Raw genomic sequence first — 20,786 nt, 5'->3', positions numbered from 1 at the left:
AGTTACATATTTTATTTTTTGGAATCTGTTAGCTGCCTTGCTGTAATTATTATATAAAACGCAGGTAAATTATTATCTAGATTCTACAGTCCATGATCTTGATATACAGGAAAATGACTGGTTTAAAAATAATTTTATTTATTGATCACCCAACAACCAGTGGTAATTTAAAATTACCTTAAAAATTAACTAAAAACATATGCGGTCAATTAGAATAATTAAAATACATTTAAAATATTCCTGATAATTTTTTAATAATTTTAAAAACAATGCTTTTGTGTTACTTAGTATGTCTAGTTTATTTTGGTTGATTATGGTCCCAGTCATTACTGGGGATTTCAAATGGTAATTAGTTCTAGGTGTGCTTTTGATGATAAAGGTCTTTTCAACGTGGTTTATTTGGGGCACTTAAATATACCGAACCCAATGTCGCTTTGCCAAAGGCTAAATTATTAATGATTTTAAATAGATGCGTAGTAACTGAGTCATGACTCTTGTGTTCCGCAGTGTTAAAACACTCCATGCTGCTGACATAAGTATCACGTATTTTATATGGTATTTTTCAAAATTCCAAATTCCGCAGGGATTATCATAGAGGTTTATCAGGGATCGAAGAATACATTTTTAAAAATTTTGTTGTTCACAATAAATAAATGATTTTTTTTGTGACTAGGTTATATTTTTCGATGGCGCTGATGTTTCGACTTCTAAAAGTAAGAATATATGGACAGAGCATTACAATTTTGCATATTATATTAGAATCTTAAAATATTAGAATTAAAGTTATACTTTATTTAATATTGTGTATTTATTGTTTTTCTAGTTCGTGCCTGTTTAATGTGAGTAATGTGAATCTAGAAAATCGTTTTCCTACTTCAGAATATTAAAATAACACAATTAAACTTATACTATTTTGAATATTGTATCTTCCTTGTTTTTATGGTTTATATTTAGTTATTTTATTTTTTGAGAGAATCTGGAAGCTGACTCGCTGTTATTATTTTACAAAACGTAAATGAGTATCCAGATTCTACAATCTGTAGTCTAGATAGTAGGAAATTACTCTATTTCATTTGATTATTTATTGGTAAAACTTGCAGGGTGATCACCCAAAAACAAGGTGCAATTACCTTAAAATTAACTTAAAATCTAACAATCACTGTTTACAATTTTTATAAAAAGTTAATGCATCAGGAAAAGATGTCCGAAATCGGCCAATTAAAATTTTTCAATTACGTTTGTAATATTCAAGAATAAATTTTGTAATAATTTTGCAAACAATGTTTTTTTTGTTACTAAATACGTCTATTTAGCTTTTGTATTGATTATAAGATGTAACCGTGTCATGACTGGTAATTAGTTGTAGGTGTGCGTTTGACGATAAAGGTCATGTAACCTTTTTCATTTTTTTTTTATTTTGGACACCGAGCTCAATGTGGCGTTGTTCGATATTTTTATTCTTGTTTGTGACTAAAAGATAACACTTAAAACAAGAGTAACATTTTTTGAGGATTTGTGATTCTGCTAAAATGCAGGGAAAATAAAAAAAATGTTCTAGATAAAGTGTCCTCTAGTGATAGATTTCTGAAACTAACTATGACTTTTACTAAATCGGGGCTGTAAAAATAAAATTTAACTTACTACCATTATTTTAACACGTTAAATCTTTCCTTTAAGCTGTCGAACTCAATTTCCGAACACCCTGTGTGTAGCTGGCAAATTTAAGAAGTTTCTTTTGAACTTTTCCAATCACCCGTATATCTATATTTAATCAAGCTTCCATCGCACAGGAAAATTATTGGCTTCAAAATAATTTTCCTCCAAAAGTTCCAGTAAACAAAAAGCCTAGATCAAACAATTTTGCATTTCTCTAGATCCTAAACTCCGGTATCTTTCAAGGCTCCAAATTCCGGATTACCTAGAGAAAAATTTGTAAAAATTGTTCTTAATTTTCGAAAGAAACATTCACAGGCTACTGTAATACTTTTTACAAAACTTCTAGATTCGTCCAGCGTCGGTTTTTGTTGAGTCTAACTTGCTAACGCTTGCTTTGCCAATTATCCTGTTTGCTTCTTCAGAGCTTAACCAAAACTGACTAGAATTTTGCTCTGTATCTGCTTATATATTGTTTGAGGGGGGCGGAGCTAAATGAGGAGCGTAAACATCGTCTCGGATGACTGATTCCCATATTCGTTAAGACCTGAGTCGCTGTTAGTTTTATCGAATAGTCTTAAGGCTCTATCATGTCCTTTGTTCTTTGCATATGCATGGAATGCTGTAAACTCTCATCTCAAATGGAATTTTGTCTTTGGCGGATCGAAATTGTTGGGAGATTTGTGGAAAAGTGGTCACTCTGGTTTTGACGTTATATTTCTTTAGAACTGTTAATATGTGATCTGTGATGTTTTGAATGTAAGGAAGGGCAACAGTGGCAAGTGTAGGATTGCTTTCGGCCTCATTGCTATTGGATGGTTTTGGTGAAGTGTATTTTGTGATGGAACCTTTAATTTGGAAATTGTTAGAGAGAAGAGCAGAGGTAAGGTGTTTTAATCCTGGGTTTAGCGAGTCTGGTTGAGATAGTTTTACGGCTCTGATAACCGATGATTTTTGGCCCTGATTGTGATGTGACAATGCATGAAGGTATCGGTCTATGTGCGTAGGTTTTCTTTAAACACCCAATGTTAGGTCTGATTTTCTGTTGATAAGAATATCTAAGAATAGGAAGTTATTATTAGACTCAACAAAAGCCGACACAGGACTAATCCAGATGTTTTGTAAAAAGTATTAATTGTTTATCAAACGAACACTGTTTATGCGGTCTTGACATGATGCCACGTCCTTCGTCTACAACATCCAACCTTTGAACGAACGAGCTACACCTTTACACGGTGACGTCAAACCAAATAAGCGGTTTCTTTAAAACGATTTACTTGTTCGACGCGATCCTGCTAATAAATACAGCGAAAAATGGCGGCAATTAAAACGCTCGGCGCTGGCACGACGACGTCGCAATGAACTAATTCGCCGGGCGGATCAATAGCCCGCAGTCGCTAAAAATGGCGAACGCTGACGGGTTGGAATATTACATCAAATTCCCCAGCCCCAATTTCAATTACAACCAGAACAATGGAGATTCGGACTTTGTTTTTGTCGTCAACGAGGAAAAACTGCCCGTCATCTTGCTGTTCGGATGGGCGGGGTGTAAGGACAAGTATCTGGCCAAGTACTCCCAGATTTACGAGGAAAGGGGGTGAGTGGCGGTGCCGGTTCTTTTTTGCCGGGTTTTTAAAAGCGATTAGATACGCATTCCTTTAGTTAAAGTAGACCACGAACCAAGATAAAAATGTGTACTTAGCGATACAGGGAACCAAATGACGTCAAAAAGGCATAACATTTTTACATTAGAGAATTCTTGTAAGATGTGGTATTCTCTTTCTTTAATAATTTTAGTTTTTTACGCAATGCATTAGTTATATAATATAATAAATAATTTTTTTGTACCTAAATCGATTAAAACAATGTGCATTAAGGGGTTAATAATACGATGATTTTTTTTAAAAATTTAGCTACAGGCTTCCTCCTCATTCTATTTATATAAACTATTATACCTTTTCTTGAAGATAATTCAGATAAAGAGCGAACATTTGAAATCCTATTAATAGTTTCAACTTCGCGCAACAAATTACAGTACTATGTGTACGTTCCTCATTTATGGTAAAATTTATTGATTCTCATCAAGAATTTTCAAGAAAAAGTGAATCAAATGTGGAGGTGAAAACGAATTCGTAAGTACATTTTAATTATCCACCGCTGCTAAGAAATCTTTATTAAAAAAAAATGTTCCTGAAGAACCTCAGCACGATCGCGTACAGTATGTTTTGTATTTTAATATGGGCCTTATTTTACGACATTTTAATATTGTCTTAAGTTGCACCCCTTTGGGGGTTTTCTGTTTTCTTAGAGTACCTTTTGCCTTTTAAACTCTTATTTAATTTTTCTTTTAGAAATTTTTTGTATTGTTTTAATATGTAATATGCAAATTATTACTAATGTTACAGCTGATTTGGAAGCTATTTAATTAATCGCGTTAAGCCCGCGGTTTTGGCTGACGATATATATATATATATATATATATATATATATATATATATATATATATATATATATATATATATATATATATATATATATATATATATATATATATATATATATATATATATATATATATATAGCTTCCCTGACTATTCTTTTATATTTGTGTTCTTCTCTGGCAATTGTCCTCGTGTTGTCAAAGTCTATTGTGTGTCCAGTATTCCTTACATGTTGGGCTATTCGTTCGTCTTTGGTTACAGCGTTGCGGTGTTCCTCTCTTCGTACCTGTATCCTTCTGTTTGTCTGGCCAATGTAGCTCTTGTCACAGTCCTTGCAGTGAGATATATATATATATATATATATATATATATATATATATATATATATATATATATATATATATATATATATATATATATATATATATATATATATATATATATATATATATATATATATATATATATATATATATATATATATATATATATATATATATATATATATATATATATATATATATATATATATATATATATATATATATATATATATATATATATATATATATATATATATATTCGATAGCAGCGCCAAAAATTTCCCGTCCTGATTATGAAAGAAACAAAGTGGAGTAACAATTTTTTATCATTTTTCAATATAATTCCCCTTAACTTCAATACACTTATTACATGTCTTTATTAACAACTTTATCCCATTAAAGAAATATTCTTTTGGTTTGTCTGCAAAATGAGCTAAAACAGCCTCTTTTAACTCAACTGCCTGGTTAAACCGCCGTCCACATAAGTCCTTTTTCAAATATCCAAACAAATAATAGTCGCTGGGGGCCATATCTGGACTATAGGGAGGATGATCTACCTGTTGGAACCCACACTCTAAAATGGCAGTTTTAGTCTCGCAATTGATGTAATAATGTTGCGTAATATTTACCATTGTATTAGTTTCTTTAAAATCTATCAAAAGAATTCCTTCACAATCCCCAAAGATCGTGGCCAACACCTTTTTTGTTGACTCTGAATTTTTTTGGAGGTGCTTCACCCTTTTTTCGATAGAGAGCCATAGTTTCATCTCCTATCACAATAGTTTCCATCACAGACTTCGGTACCGACCTACAGAGTTCCAAAAAAGACCGCTTCATCACATCATAGACATCTTCAATGCTGGAGCTCCGAAAACACTTCGACTGTTCCCACACTTTGGGGAAGTATATATTATTAAACCATTATGCAAATTCTATATTTTAGAGAATTTAAAGATATAATCCTTATATTCTTTCCAAAATCATAAAAAAATATATTATAAATTTGGTAATTTCATTCCTTCAAACGAAATTATCGTAGATTGTCAATCAGGCTTTATTAAACAAGTCGAAAATAATGGTAGCTGGTTTATTTTATCCTCCTTATTGCTTTTACTTTACGTAGCTGATATCGATCACTGTATCAAGCAAACTAGTCTTAAAGAGTTCGCTCACGACTCCCAGTTACAAAAGCAGTTTAATCTGGAAAATATAGACGTGGCCCAAGAAAACTTTGAGAGTGATCGCGAGCATATAAATAATTATGCAAAACTCCATACCATTAAAACCTTCAAAAATCAAATCTGTTGATGTTTTGCACCAACAAAGCAAACATAAAAATCCAAGACAAGAATAATAATAATAATAATAATAATAATAATAATAATAATAATAATAATAATAATAATAATAATAATAATAATAATAATAATCGAATAGGCTATTTTTTAGTTACAAATAACCAGAAATATGAACATGATTAAACAACAAGACAAAAAAAAATTCGGTCCAAGCAAAATTAAGGAACAATGGCTATAAAATCAACAATTTATTATTTGATTTTTTCAACTTACGCTGAACAAATCAATGCCTCCTTGAAGTTGACTAACCTCTCAACAACCATAATAAGTAATTACTGTGTTTGTCTAGTGCTTCTTGAAGCTGTATTTAAATTAATGGCAGCTGGAAGTTCAGAAGAATAAACATGAAACTTAGTATTTCATAACCTTATTATATACAATATAAATGTGACAAGCAAATGTTAGATCACTACTAAATGTTATAGGCAGATTCTTCTGAGTATTCATCGCCCACTATATAAGCAAAATAAAATGGACTGTTTTATTTTATTTCAGATCCTGATAGCCGTACATTTGCTAACAACATTTAAATCACACTACCATGTAAATCTATCCGCATTTGCTATATGGTATACATTAAAATTCTACAATTTGGTGGATAATCTCCAATATCACTTATGTTGTCTTTATAAAATTCTTCAATCCTACATCAGTCCTCGGACTCAGTTTGTAGAATTGAATTCTGCAAAATCCCAAACGACCCGCATCACATCTGGAATTCCTCAAGGGTCCCATTTGGGACCATTGTTATTTTCACTGTTTATCACAGATGTCAATAAATGTTTTCTCTTTGCTAAATTAGCATCATACGCAGATGTTCAGAAATCATACGCGCCCGTGAAAAGCCTTAACGACTGTCATAAGTTTCAAGAAGATCTTGATCGTTTTTATGAATACTGTGTAAAAAATCGTCTATTTTTAGCAGGCGGATAAATGATATAAACTTTGACTACACATTCAATGGTGTAAAAATAAAAAAAGTAGAGCAGATTAGGGATCTTGGAATAACTATAGATGTAAAATTAAGTTTTGATATCCACATTGAGAATATAGTAAAAAAAGCTTATAAAAATTTAGGTTTTATATTAAGAGTTAGCAAGGAATTTCAGGATCACAAATCGCTTATTATTCTATACAATTCCTACGTTCGATCTCACCTTGACTATGGCGGTGTGATATGGAGTCCTCAGTATCATAAATATATAGACAGAATCGAGAGAATACAAAAAAGTTTGTTTTCCATTTAAATTTTAGATTTAACCGTAACTTACTAACTCATTCGTATGAAGCTAGTCTTAATTTCTACCATATACTGAAGTTATCTGTTAGAAGAATTATCTCCAGTGCTATATTTTTGCATAATATTATTAATAGTAGGATTGACTGTCCTTTACTGTTGGAAAAACTCTCCTTCAATGCCAGAGTCGTTATAACAAGAACTCCTTCATTATTTTACGTGCCTAGATTCAATACAAACTTAGGTAACAATTCCCCAATATCTCTTTTACATAGACATTACAATAATTATTTTTCGCACATTGACATCTTTGCGTTATCACTTAATTCGTTTCGAAATCAAGCAATTAGGGTTTTTCTATAAATTTATTTTAATTTTTGATTTGTTTTCCTTATTTTTTCACATTTGTTTTTTGTAATTCACGCACTTAATATACAGTGTTAGTTTTGGTTCAGTTTGGTAAGTTTGATTGTTATTATTATTTTTTTTTGTTTTTTATCTTCTGCTTATCGTAGATATAGGTAGGTACTTGCTTATAAGTTTTACTTTGTTAATTAAATAATGGTATAATTGTTAGTGTGTTCTTGTAAATTGTGAAGTTAGTTCTTCATGTTAGTGCACCTTTGTAATAAATAAATAAATAAATAAATAAATAAATAAATAAAATAAATAAATGTAACAGTTAGAAGGGAAAGATGAAAACACTGTACTCCGAAAGTACACTTACATTTGCGTAAATTAAATTATTTACTTTGACAATTTGCACCCTGGCGCTGCATTAGAGTTTCAGGCAGTCCCAATTCTTGCAACTTCCTTAGTAAAAGCAATACCTTCGAATTATCAAACGCTCCTCTTATGGTTGGTGAAATCATATAAGTAATAATTGCATCAAGCAAAACACCAGACCTTAGTGACAGATTAAACAGCATATGTCGATTCAGTTCGGTTCAGCTCAGTTCGAAATGCACATATACGGTTTAAAACTTTGTGGAGATTAAGTGGAGACATCAGAAATCTATTTGGTGACGTTTTGTAGTTTGATAACGCTCCGATACACGGCACCGGTGAAATGCCTTTTCCTGCGGAGGTATCAGATGCCTAGCATCGGGGACAAACTACTTAAACTCCTCCTCGACTTGAATTTCGATAACCACCCGATTATAGTGCACTGTTTTTCCAACGGTGGAGCTTTCCTCTACCAGAATTTCTCATTGGCTGTGGACAAACACGTTAAACCCTTACAGGTAACTGATAAATTATACAGCATATGAGGTGATTCAGACTTTAAGGCACAAACTGAATTTTTTCTATTAATTAAAATATCTCGATGACTTTTAAACGTATAAATTTGAAATTTGACAACCCTCCCTGCATGTACTAAATTGGGTTGTTCAATTTGGAGGATTTTTTTGCTTTTTATTTCGAGAAACGAGCCGCATACTTATTTTAAACACCTATTACGTTTTAAAAAAAAAACACTCTTAATTGAAGGCGTCACTCAATTTGGTAACTGAAATACGTCAGAGGCGTACGACAAAGAAAATAAAGAAATAAAGAATAAGAGAATATTAACTACACCAAATTTGAAATTGATATCTTTAAAAGTGGGTGAAATATCTTAATTAATATAAAAAAATCAATATATTTTGAGCTCCTATTGCGCCGCTACTGATTGAAAGCGGACTTATAATTATATAACTGCGTGAGTTATTGATGAATCGATCTCGTCAAGATTCTGATGCTTATATGCTGCTTGAAGCACCTAACATCTCCTCTTCTCTTAAATAATTTCGACAATGGAGATATTAAACGTCCAATTACAAAATACACTTCATCACAACCTTTCAAAGAAGTCTGAAAGCACCCCCTTAAAAGCCAACAGGATAATTGGCGAGAACTCAGCAAGTTCGATTCATCAGCAACCTTCGCAGGAGGAATCCAGAAGCTTTGTGGATAGTAGTTCAGTAATCTGTGGTAGTATCTTTGAAAAATTAAGGTCTATAGCGTATTTCAGTTTGCGCCTTAAAACGTTTATCACCTTTGCTGAAGCAACAGCATTCCTTTCAGATTAAAGGCATAATATTTGACTCGGCTCCCGGGAGGCGGAGAATTTCGAGCCTGTTTCGGGCCATGTCCGCCATCTTGGAGGGCAACATCATTTACAACCTGTCCGTGTCGTTCGTAATGACGATGTTCCTCTCCGTCATCTGGTTGTACGAGGTACTATTACCAAACAACAAACATTTCGTCATTCTTGAAATTTTGCTTGCCAACTTTTAGATGGTGAACAGCGCATTTTCCACGAAAAAGGTATTTCAAACAGACCCGTTCGAATTCCTAAAGGACGAAGTCAACAGATGCCCTCAGCTTTTCATCTACTCCAAAAACGACCACCTCATTCCGCATACGGTAAGCAAAAAATTGAACATATACATTGTAGATACATGGTAAATACAAGGCACCAAAAACAAATCTCTTTTATAGGCAAGTGGAATGAGATATAGTCTGGCATGCATTATCAAATTGTATAGTTATCAGTCACATGGTTAGCTTGCAATTGTTTTGGGAGAACGGGAAGTAATATTTGCTGAAACTTATGCCACGAGCTTTTTTTACTTTTGCTCTAACGATTAGTTTGTCCGTGCAATGAACATAGTCAAATATATCAAAATAACTTGATTTTTGTAAATAGCTGATGAAGTGAAGTGAAGCCAATTACATATCAAAATATTTAATTACATACAGAAAGCTAATATACAGGATATTGGTAAATTACAGTCAAAATTAATAAAGGCTCAACTACTCTAGCAATAATAAATTACATTGGCTCTTCAGTCAAGAAATATGGAAAATAGTTAATAGGAATATCAAGTATAAAAAAGTTGTCGTTATTTGGCTATTTTAACTATTTACTATTTTTTGACTCACTGTGTATACTTAAAACAACGGCGACGTCACTTCTATAATAAATTACCTCAAAAATTATCAATAAATATCATTTATATTACGACAAATTATCACCTTCATTACTATTGCAAACAGTTTCAGTCAAGCTCTTATAAAAAAAAAACAATCTCTTCTCCCTCGTGATGTACGATTACGCGAAGAGTTCTGTGAGATGATATTGATTAGAATATAGGAAGATCGAGATTTTTTGAAAAGAATTATTTGAACGGACGAGTTAAATTTTTCACGGGATGGTAGAAGATTTGCAACGCCATGTCAGACAGGCTTTTCAACAACTTGATCCAAACAAAATTCAATATACAACAGTTTACAATGTTATGGATGGAGGCGACTTCAAGCATAATATAATTAATTATAAACAATTTAAAACCGTTTGTTAGTCTTTAACATTAGTTTTGTGAATAACAGTTTTTATGAATATTTTGTTTTTGTTGGCATATGTATTTCCTAATAAGGAAATGTTAAGCTTTTTTTTGTCAAAGAAAAATTTGTATTTTTATAACTCGAAACCCAGTGAAAATGGATACAGCACAGTTTGATACTTTTATCCGTCCGTGGACATCCTCAGGATCTTATCCAGTCATATTTAACTGACAGAAGACAGTGTGTTGTCTTTTACAATAACATATCGGAGTTGAGGGTTGTGAGCAGTGGCGTGCCTCAGCGCTCCGTCTTGGGTCCGCTACTGTTCACTATTTACATCAATGACCTGTATCATTTTCTGTTCCCCAATAAATGTACACTTTAAGCGGACGATACATCGTTTGTGACATATGACAAAGACTCCAATGAACTTATGTTGATAATGTTGAGCGGAGGGCGGAACTTTGGTTCACCAACAATAACCTTAAACTAAACACAGATAAGACACATTGTCTTGTTTTCTGAACTAATAATAATCTACTGGAGGGCAAGAATGTAAGACTCTTGGGAGTAACGCCTGACGGTAGTTTAAATTGGGCCACTCATATTAACATCTGTAAAAAACTTGCCTTCTCACTCTCATCTAATCTCATACTTCTTTGGGGTAATTTTGCGACAGCAGACCAGGCATTTAAACTCCAAAAGTTGTTCGTTTGATTGCCGGTGCAGGTTATCTGGAGCACTGTCGACCAATTTTTAAGAAGTTGGAAGTTATGCCACTTGCTTGTCTGTATGTTTATTATCAATTATTAAAAATATACAAAAACATAGACAGCTTCAGTCAGAACTCCTCTTACCATACTAGAACCATACCATACTAGAAATAACAAGCTACTTCGTGCTTCAAGATTCAAATATACCAAAAAAATTCACTAAACTTAAACTTGTACAATAAACTACCAGCTAACGTGAAAGTTGTAAGTAATAGAAAATTAAAAAACAACATCTTAACCTTTCTTAAAAGGCACTGCTTCGGTCGGGGAATACATGGGTAGTCCCACCGTGATTGAGTCAAAGAAGCGTCTGTGAACGGTGTGACTGTGCAATTTCTATAATTTTGTTAATGTTGCTTCCTTTTATTTATCGATATAAACGTACTTTGTTATACAAACTGTTCTTATGTATTATACACTGTTTTATATAATTTAGACACTCTTTATATAATTTATTCATTGTCTTGTTTTTTATATACATATTTTTCTACTTATTGTATCAACAAAAACGTGGTCAATAAATTCTATTATATTCTATTCTATGGCAAATTAATTTCTCATTTACGTGCGAATATAAAATATACGGTGTTCCATTTAAAATTCCTACATAATATGGATTTTTATACCTTGCCAATTGGGTATTTTTTATCTCCGAAAATGTTGAACATGGATATGGTATATGTTACATAAAAAAGTTCCAGAATGTTTCGCGGAATCAAAAAATGTAATAATATACAGGGTGTTCCCTTTAAAACATGATAGTTGATATACGTTACGATAATATCTGGCAACATTGCATGGCTAAAAATATTCCCTTACATAAGTAACTTCATACTTCAAGTTTTTACAGTAAGTCGTTCTCCATAAAAGTCTCATAGGACACTCACCATGAATAACCCTGTTTACTAAATTACCACAATGAAATTCTTGATAGGTTTCTATCAATCCTTATTATATATCCCGTCTTGTCGTGTGATTTTTCGACGATTTAAACCATTTTTTTCTAGGATATCGAGTATTTCGCCGAATACAGAAGAAAGCACGGTGTCGACGTCAAAACAATCTGCTACGAGCGTAGCCTTCACGTTAAGCATTTGCCGGAGAACAGGGAAAGTTACGTAAACAGCGTTTGCAGCTTTATCAACAAATGCCTGAACGGCAATAATTAGTATCTAGACAAGTTACGGAGGACCGATCTAGTACGCTTTAAATTATTAACATCGCGACGTTGCCGCGCCTTCTCTAAAGTCTTCGGAATCAAGGAATGTTTTTTTAATGACTTTAAATTTGGTTCCTCACTTTTCCGGGTTCCCTTATTCAGATTCGATATGCGGACGTGGAGTGGAAACCTTTAAGGAATTCTTTAACTACGCTAAGACGCGTACTTGGCACAAAACGGTTTATTTAGTTCGATATTTCGAAAACCTCTCTTTGGAGTTCCAGTACAAAAAGTGCACCCGAAATCCCGCAAAATAAGAATGAAAACTGCACACGAGATGTTTTATTCTGTGATAGGGTTAACGATATATTTTGTAAAGTTTCTATTGATACGTTGGTTCATTTTTTCGTATGTTTCTTTTAACACGAATTCATATTTTTTATAGACCTAGTCTGTTGGAATTGTTCGTAAACATAAGGTACTAAACGATTGTTCAATTAAACGATTTCAAATGCTGCGCGTGTGTTTTATTTTCTGTTCTATCTTTGCCTTAAAATCGTTTTTATTTTAACATTTTCCATTTTCTTTATTATAATCCTCTTTACTTTTAAAACAAAAGAACCCGAGCAGTTAGGCTATAATTTAGCACTTCATTTTTATCTTTCAATGTGGTCATATTTGATATAAAGTTTAAAAAAATATATTCTCCTGCCGTGGCTTGCTGTCTTGCTAGCTTATTCCTACACGTTTTTTTATTATTTCAAACACCGCTTCACATATTTCCCATTTCCCCCTATTTTCCTTCCTGCTTCTACTATTGAAACAAAATATTCGGTTCTTACTTTTTATAAAAAGTAAATTTAAGTGAAGTTCTTGTTTTATTAATTTTTCCTTACTACGTTGTTTGAATTTATTTTAAAAATTGAACTGAGGAGGCTTTTACTTGATGAAAATCCATTTATCAAAATAAATAAGAACTAAAAGTTCAGAATTTCACGAAATTATATATTTTGACATGACAATTGTTTCGACAACACCGTGTATTTATCAAATGTGTTCTTATTCTTCTTATTTATTATTTTGATAAATGGATTTTCATCAAGTAAGTTCAACATTAATTAAGGTTTTTTGGTAATTTTTCTTATATATAGTGGCACGTATTTTGTAAATATTACATTTGATAAAGACACGGTGTTGTCGAAACAATTGTCATGTCAAAATATATAATTCCGTGAAAATCTGAACTTTTAGTTCTTATCTTTTTGAATTTATTTTACCTTAAATTAAGATAAAAGTTTTTTTATAATTTAGAACTTCCACAGGACAGCCTCAGAGGTATGATTCTGTCTTTTCAAATTATTATTACATTTTTATATTAATTTATTATCTCATCTCCTTTCTATGTTTATAACAAAAAATTAATAAATAATTCTGATTCACTTTGATCATTTATTTATACTTGCTGCTAGGTTATTCCTTTACATTTTTTTTATTATTTGAGCACCCCTTTACAAATTTTTCTTTTTTATTGCCGCCTATTTCCATATTTGGACCAAAATATTTTGTTTCAACCTTTTATAAAAAGTAAATTTAAGTGAAGTTATTATTTTATTTATTTTCCTTTCAATGTAGTTTGAATTCATTTTTCCTTAAAATAAAAATTATATTTTTGTATTAATTTCGTATCTCATCTAGTTTCTATATTTCTAATAAAAAACCTCAATATTTTTTATTTAAAAGTTTTTAATAATTACTAAATTTTTCTGATTCATTCCTGCAAACATTTTTTTATCATTTATTTATTTAGACTTGCTGCTTTGTTAGCTTAGTCCTTCAGATTTTTTTATAATTTGAAACACCGCTTTATAAATTTTTCGATTTTATTGCGTCTTATTTCCATATTTGAATCCTAATATTTTGTTCTCACCCTTTAGAAATAGGCAAATTTAAGTCAAGTTATTGTTTTCAACATTGTTTGAACTCATTTTATCTTAAAAAAAAAAAGAAAAATTCTCATACCATTCCAAAAACTACTCTTCAATTTAGAACTTTCAGAAGACAGCTATAGAGGTTTATGATTCTTTTTTATCAATTTCTTTTATAATTATTAATATAGGTATTTTTGTATTAATTTCTTATCGCATCTCCTTTCTATATTTTATATTTAAAAGTTTTTAAAATATAATAAATATTTCTGATTCCTTCCTGCAAATATATATTTTTTATCTTTTAGAAATGGTTAAATTTACGTCAAGTTATTGTTTTATTCTTTTTTCCTTTCTGCATTGTTTGAATTCATTTGAATTTTAGGACTGATTCTGTTTTATAATTTTTTTTCTAATTATTATTATGTTTTTGTTTTAATTGCTTATCGCATCTCCTTTTAATATTTTTAACAAATAATGGCAATATTTTTTAAAAAATAATAAATATTTCTGATATATTCCTGCAAATATTTTTTTAGTCATTTATTTACTTAGATTTGGTAATTTGCTAGCTCATTCCTTCACATTTTTTTTATTTCAAATACCGCTTCACAAATTTTCCAATTTTATTTTCCTTTGTTAACAGATAATCACAATATTTTTTATCTACGAGTTTTTAAAAAATAATAAATATTTGTGATTTATTCCCGCAAATATTTTTTTATCATTCATTTCTTGAGATTTGCTGCTTTGCTTGCTTATTTTTTCATTTTTTTTTTCAAACACCGCTTCACAAATTTCCCAAATATATTTTCTTTTATTATTGCATCCCATTCCATATTTGTTTTTTGTTTTCATATAAAAAAAAAGGTAAATTTAAGTCAAGTTATTGCTTCATTCTTTTTTTCCTCTGTACGTTTTTCGAATTCATCTTACCTTAAGAAAAAACCAAAAATTCGCCTATTATCCCAAAAACTAAGCCTCAATAAAAAAGTTCCAGAATACAGCTCCAGAGAGTTATGATTCTTTTCTTTTTATTATTATTATTTTTTAATTAATTATTTCTTGTTCTTTTCTATATTTTTAACAAAAAATCCCAACATTTTTTAATTAAAAGTTTTTAAAAAATAATCAATAACAATATTGCTTCACTGCAACTCAAATTTTCAATTTTTATTTGCCCATTGTTTCTTTCCTTTATTATTACATTCTCTTTAGATATTTGGAGGTTATAAAATTAATTCAAGTTGTTGTTTTATTCTTTTGTACTTGGAGTAAGGTCTAGTTTATTTCTTAATTATCTCAGACACTACACCTCAAATTTATTTCGCTTCCACAAGCACCACAGAATTTAATACTCCGTAACGTCTAGCGGAGGACAGCTGTAGTGCCTTATGTTTCTAGGCATGACCATTCCATGCTGAAATCTGGCCACACCCTTCATATAATCAGCCACCGCATCTACCAAAGCGTCGGACACTACCGCCCCAATTCCTGGAACAGCTGCTACAAACACATCTTCGTACTCTTTCTAAAACGCGACCAACTATTTAACATCCCTGCTCATCTACCTTACAATTTACCTCTTCTGCCTCTAGCTCTACACTGATGCTTTCAACCCTAACCGGTTCTTCAACACTTTCTTCTTTCACGTATTCAGGATATACCTCTACCGGAACTTCCGCTATCAATTGAGATTTAAATTTTTCCACTTCCCGGTCAGATTCCCCGGCTGTTTCCTCTTGAAGGGCCCTTAGCCTTTGCAGATCTTCTTCCAACGTTTTCTCATCTTCGAACTGAAATTCAATGGTTCTGGGTTCCTCTACGATCGTGTCGACTGACTCGTACGGCTTGGGTTCGCTGAGTTCAGACCTTTCCTCAGATTTTTCGCTAGCTTCATCAGCAGGCTGATGTCCTTCTTTAGGTTTGAGCTCGTCTTCGTCTTGCAAAGATGCGCTTTCCAAAGTATGCTCCGACTTAGTTTCCTCGCCAGTATCTATAACGTATTCGGATTGATTTATATTCGGGCTTGCACCCAGAAGCGCTTAGAGCATACCAACTTCTTCACCTTGCTTTTCTGACGGATCATCTTCTTTTATCGATACATCGTGTCTGGAAAATAACACAGTTCAAAAGTAATCACATGCTTATGCTAAAAACTTACTCCACAACGGTTTCAGACTTGCCCTCTTCCTCTTGAGGTTCCAAGATGTAGTCCAACGAATTACGATCGTCGTCTAAAAGACTCGGACATGACACGATTTCTTGACTGACGTCTCGTTTCACGCTCACATCCAGGCTTTCCGTACTCGTCTTGGTCTCCTCACTGAAAAAAAAAGCCATTAATATTGCTTCAGATGGTAAAACTAATCAATAGTGCAGCACCTCGGTTCCTCTACAATCGACTCTTGGGCTTCCTCCTCCGCAACTTCTTGCTTCTTAACCTTTTCCCTCCACAGAGCTAGTAGACTGTCTCTGAAGTGGTAGTTTTTGAGAACTTGGTCGGTAGACGCGTCAATTTTCGCCAAAAACTTGTACAGATCCATGAACGTTGTCAAAGATATGGCGGCAGAGCCCCCTTCCGGTTCTTCGGTTAGGATTTCGCATACCAAAATCATCGTGCACGAGAGGTCCTTAAGATAAATGAGATTCTGGAATTACGAATTTACGCAATTTGGGCACTCACATCTGTCAAATGAGCAGCACAGAGAGCGATAAACCTCCGACATGGTATGGCGTTGGGATCGTCGAAACCGCCGAGACAGAGAATTTGCACTAGGGTACTATGTTCGAAGCAAGCACCGATCCATCTGTCCCAGAGGTATCTGAAGGTCGTCGTCTGATTGTTTTGCATCTGACTGTTCAGGGTCTTAAGCCATCCTGGTGTGACGCCGTGGTGGTCCCGAGGTACCGGGTACTCTAGTCGTGGTTTCACTGGAGGTGGTATGTTCAACGATAGACAACGAAAGTAAGCACTCGACCATCTGTAACGGAGGCTATCAGAAAGAGTAACTATTAATGTACTTGTAGTACCTTAGCAAATCTACTGGCTGGGTCCTAATGGCAGCTTTCGCGTACTGCCTCAGCAAGTACGGGAAAGCTGGTGGTATGGATATTTGTTCAGTACAATACACGTCGTCCGGCACCGTTGACATCTTTGAAATAATTGTTTGGGTCGACGTTACCATAGCGACGCCCAGTATCGATTGCGAATCAGAGATGTGATTACAATCGTTCATCAATGGGGGGTAAATAAACACATTAAAATGGTATATTTTAATTTGAGCGGCGTGTCTGGATTGTCATGAATAATATTTACTTTTCGTATACAGGGCTGGAAATGATTGCGGTAATTAAGACAAAATGTTCGTTGACGTTGGACGATGGTTGTGCTTTCGCAACCGGACAATTTCATTAGCCGACCCCGTAAAAAACCTCGAACTAAAATATTAATGGCTCATAGGTAGCCCCTTTTTCGAATTCTAGTATAAACAATTCTTACGCATCGGAACAGGATATAATTAAAAGACTTTATCATTTGGTTTATATATGTATTAGGTGTTGGGTATATGACAACTAGCTGCATGGTAAGTAGTAAAGCAACTTTAACAATCTCCTTGTATACGAAAAACCAAAACTTGTTACTATGAAACGACCCATTATTAACCATTTAGGTTTCTAAAAATATATTTGTTTACAAAATGGCGGAAGATGAATATCACGTCATCGCCTTGTATGCGAAATGAAACCTCGGAAAACAATTTCAACGGTCACGTTAATTACGCAGATAGTGATCGACAAACATGTTTTGATTCTTGCACGTGCAACCTCTATTTCCGTAAACAGCTTTCCATGAACCAAGTTGTATTGCATTGTTAGAAACTCTCGAAGAGATCATCGCCGATAATGTTTCCCAAGTATTTAGAAGATTTGACTCTCTCCGAAGAGAGTTACAGAATCTTGGAGCCTTTGGTGGTCACTAGTCGGCTCTTAGGCCTCTGCCCGGTGACGTTTAAAAAAATTGGCACTATTTACAAGCTGAAATGGTCAGCGGCGTTTCTAATTTACAGTTATGCCAGTGTGGTAGCATTGGGTAAGTTCAACGAGCTCTATCTGTATATAATAATTGCTAAGATAGAGTATTTAGCGTCCCTTACGATGGTCGGACTGATTTCGGACAGCCGACAAGAGGCAGACGCCGTACGTATGAAAGATAGGAAGACAACTTACATCACGGCCTGCGATTTTAGCACGGTAATATTTATAGATCTATTCAGCGTGGTATCGATTCCGTACAGAATGAAAAACTTCTGGCATATGGTGGGCATCTGGAGCGATGTAGAGTTTGAAAAAAATAAGCAGTTTGCCATATTTATCGATTTTGTTTTAAGATTGACGCGTTGGCACCATTGAACGGGTACTCCACCTCGCGCAGGTGCTCCATAATTTTCCTGATGGTAGCAATGGCAGCTACGACACTTCTGTTTTGCTACGACATGTTTTCGTACGCGGTCGAAGCAAGTTGTAGGACTTGCTTCCTCACAAATTTCACAGCGTACTATCTACTCTACTTCATGATATTCTTCCAAGGCGTTTTCATCTGGCACCTTCTTTATTTCATCAACATCCGGATCGTTTCTTTGAACCGATGTCTCGATATCGAAAAGAAGAGATTGAAGCAAGGCACCAAGAAAATATTCGTAATACCCTATAAAATTACGAATGGAGCAAATGACGATCAGAAATCAAGGGCGGATAGTCCTGACGTAGGTTAGTATTGGTGGTCTGTCTATAACGTCGCTACATTCAAGATGTTGTCCGAATCTTTACAGCCGCGCGTATCGCGGAGCTGCTAAAAGTTTACGATCGAATCAGAGAGTCGGTTTTCATTTTCAACACGAGTCCGTCATTTGGTGTTGTGGTGAGCAAGCTTCTCTCAGGGGAAAAGACGATTACGCACAAAGTACTCTTTTCAGATGTTGATACTGAGTTGCCTTATCCATTTGGTCGTATCCCCTTACTTTCTCCTGCTGGAAATCATAAGAAGGGGCAGCACCTTATTTACGACGCTGTACTTGTTATGGGTGATAGCCCATACGGGTAGACTGCTTATGATTGTCGAACCATGCCACAGGTGTCTCAGCGAGGTGAGATTTTTCGCGACAGCAAAAATCGGTATTGGTGCCTTAAAATTTCAGATTACTATCACCAAATCGTTGATCTGTGAACTGATGAGGCTGTACGTCGATCGGGACGTTAACAAGACTGTAAGATTTAGCGTGTTTATCGGAATTTAATTTCTAATTGGTTATTTCGCAGCTGAAGCACTTCCTGGCGCACTTGTCTCTATGCGAAATTACTTTTGAAGGCTGCGGGTTCTTTGTTATCAGTCGAAATCTTTTGACTACGGTAATACGCTGAGAATTAACCAACGGAGGCAGTTTTGCCGTATATATTGTAATTTCAGATCGCCGGGGCTGTCACTACTTACTTGGTCATCCTCTTTCAGTTTAATAACACTTGAAGAAGGCACTGCGCCGTAGACTTGCATGTATTTTCAAACAGCAATAAATGACGTCCAAAATCATGCAGCAATTTTTCTGCATCTTTTTTCGTTAGAGAATATGCTGCAAGTTTCCGCAATGTGAAGCGGAAATCAGGAAGAGAGATTGCAAGCCACAGACCCTTTTTATTTGTCATTGGAATTAATGATTTGGTGCATTTCATCATATCGATTATTATTATTATTAATATTTTTTAACTGCAAAAAGAAGACTTAATTTTCCTTTAAATGTCGTTCCTTAAGATCACCTCGAACAAGATTAACTGTAAAATACGTTCATATAATTACTTTTTTTGGAATTAGAATTTTTACACCCTTGTGTGAGACTCGACTACCAGCGGATTTCCCTGAAGCCTAAACTCTCAAGTCTCAGTGTTCTAGCTGTAATCGACACAGATATCACTTCTGAGTTGCACTGGTTCTAAACCAAGTCAGTGAGTTGTGGTTAAATTGATAGTGTTATGTAGTGCAAGATTTCGTTAGCTTTTAGAGCGTTCCATAGCAATTTCTATATCTTTCAGATTGGACATTAAAAAAATGTGTGTTTGATATCCGGGGTAAGCTCTCTTATAATTACAGTCACAACAGGTGCAGATGTGTGGATGTGGCAAACAATTGTTTGCTTCATCAAGAGAATAACGATGAAATTCTTTTAATTATGAGCTTATATATTGTCCTGTTTACTTTGTTGTTGTTCCTTGTATGTACGAGGTTACCGCCAAAATTTCCCGGCCTGACATAGATGCAGCTCCAGTATCACGATAAAACTTTGTCTTTTTTTAAATATGTATCTTAGTAGGCTGCAAAAAAAATTGAAGTCTTGCGTCAAATAGTTTTTTATTGACAGCATTTTAAAAAAGACGTGTCCGAAAAAATGTCGCACATAACGCAAATTGAGTATAGGGCAGTCATAAAGGTTTTGACAAAAGAAGCGTTAGCACCTAAAATTATGAAAGAAAGGCTGGATTGTGTGTACGGCCAAAGTTCTCCTTCGTATTCTGTAGTAAAAGAATGGGCAAAACAT

The 20,786-nt window shown here is 33.7% G+C and overlaps 3 protein-coding genes across 5 annotated transcripts; 2 read left to right on the top strand and 1 right to left on the bottom strand.

The window, feature by feature from the left end:
- The first annotated feature begins 2,951 nt into the window (after positions 1 to 2,951).
- On the top strand, positions 2,952 to 12,791 carry LOC132706259 (transmembrane protein 53). Its single transcript, XM_060677486.1, has 5 exons — positions 2,952 to 3,250; positions 8,049 to 8,256; positions 9,080 to 9,232; positions 9,293 to 9,421; positions 12,123 to 12,791. Exons 1-5 carry the CDS (start codon positions 3,057 to 3,059, stop codon positions 12,282 to 12,284), a joined length of 846 nt encoding a protein of 281 aa, XP_060533469.1. The 5' UTR covers positions 2,952 to 3,056; the 3' UTR covers positions 12,285 to 12,791.
- Positions 12,792 to 13,729: 938 nt separating this feature from the next.
- Positions 13,730 to 17,360, bottom strand: LOC132706142 (uncharacterized). 2 transcript variants are annotated; one of them, XM_060677297.1, is made up of 7 exons: positions 17,233 to 17,360; positions 16,886 to 17,183; positions 16,585 to 16,832; positions 16,364 to 16,525; positions 16,256 to 16,311; positions 15,792 to 16,195; positions 13,730 to 15,730 (listed from the first exon to the last, which is right to left on the bottom strand). In XM_060677297.1, exons 1-7 carry the CDS (start codon positions 17,352 to 17,354, stop codon positions 15,551 to 15,553), a joined length of 1,470 nt encoding a protein of 489 aa, XP_060533280.1. In that variant the 5' UTR covers positions 17,355 to 17,360; the 3' UTR covers positions 13,730 to 15,550. The 2 variants fall into 2 exon arrangements, with proteins under 2 accessions (XP_060533280.1, XP_060533278.1); XM_060677295.1 differs by having other exon boundaries at positions 14,404 to 15,730; positions 15,783 to 16,195.
- Positions 17,361 to 17,693: 333 nt separating this feature from the next.
- On the top strand, positions 17,694 to 19,780 carry LOC132706471 (gustatory receptor for sugar taste 43a-like). Of its 2 annotated transcripts, none has more exons than XM_060677821.1 (9): positions 17,694 to 17,786; positions 18,046 to 18,292; positions 18,347 to 18,537; positions 18,591 to 18,969; positions 19,032 to 19,120; positions 19,176 to 19,346; positions 19,398 to 19,466; positions 19,519 to 19,608; positions 19,667 to 19,780. In XM_060677821.1, exons 2-9 carry the CDS (start codon positions 18,106 to 18,108, stop codon positions 19,721 to 19,723), a joined length of 1,233 nt encoding a protein of 410 aa, XP_060533804.1. In that variant the 5' UTR covers positions 17,694 to 17,786; positions 18,046 to 18,105; the 3' UTR covers positions 19,724 to 19,780. The 2 variants fall into 2 exon arrangements, with proteins under 2 accessions (XP_060533804.1, XP_060533803.1); XM_060677820.1 differs by having other exon boundaries at positions 17,696 to 17,786; positions 18,079 to 18,292.
- Positions 19,781 to 20,786: the final 1,006 nt, after the last annotated feature.

Source organism: Cylas formicarius, unplaced genomic scaffold (genome assembly GCF_029955315.1).
Source record: "Cylas formicarius isolate icCylForm1 unplaced genomic scaffold, icCylForm1.1 PGA_scaffold_8__14_contigs__length_24414737, whole genome shotgun sequence".
NCBI classification, from domain to species: Eukaryota; Metazoa; Arthropoda; class Insecta; order Coleoptera; family Brentidae; genus Cylas; species Cylas formicarius.
This window is presented reverse-complemented; position numbering and strand designations above follow the sequence as displayed.

Bases quoted from the DNA above. Each gene is read 5' to 3' on its own strand.
- LOC132706259 (XM_060677486.1), top strand. From the start codon at position 3,057: ATGGCGAACGCTGACGGGTTGGAATATTACATCAAATTCCCCAGCCCC. The intron at 9,233-9,292 runs GTACTATTACCA...GCCAACTTTTAG, and splicing joins CCGTCATCTGGTTGTACGAG to ATGGTGAACAGCGCATTTTC. The intron at 9,422-12,122 runs GTAAGCAAAAAA...ATTTTTTTCTAG, and splicing joins ACCACCTCATTCCGCATACG to GATATCGAGTATTTCGCCGA.
- LOC132706471 (XM_060677820.1), top strand. The intron at 18,970-19,031 runs GTTAGTATTGGT...GAATCTTTACAG, and splicing joins GGCGGATAGTCCTGACGTAG to CCGCGCGTATCGCGGAGCTG. The intron at 19,347-19,397 runs GTGAGATTTTTC...TTAAAATTTCAG, and splicing joins GCCACAGGTGTCTCAGCGAG to ATTACTATCACCAAATCGTT.
- LOC132706142 (XM_060677295.1), bottom strand. From the start codon at position 17,354: ATGTCAACGGTGCCGGACGACGTGTATTGTACTGAACAAATATCCATA. The intron at 16,833-16,885 runs GTGAGTGCCCAA...ATTTATCTTAAG, and splicing joins GTGCTGCTCATTTGACAGAT to GACCTCTCGTGCACGATGAT. The intron at 16,312-16,363 runs GTAAGTTTTTAG...GTTATTTTCCAG, and splicing joins AAGTCTGAAACCGTTGTGGA to ACACGATGTATCGATAAAAG.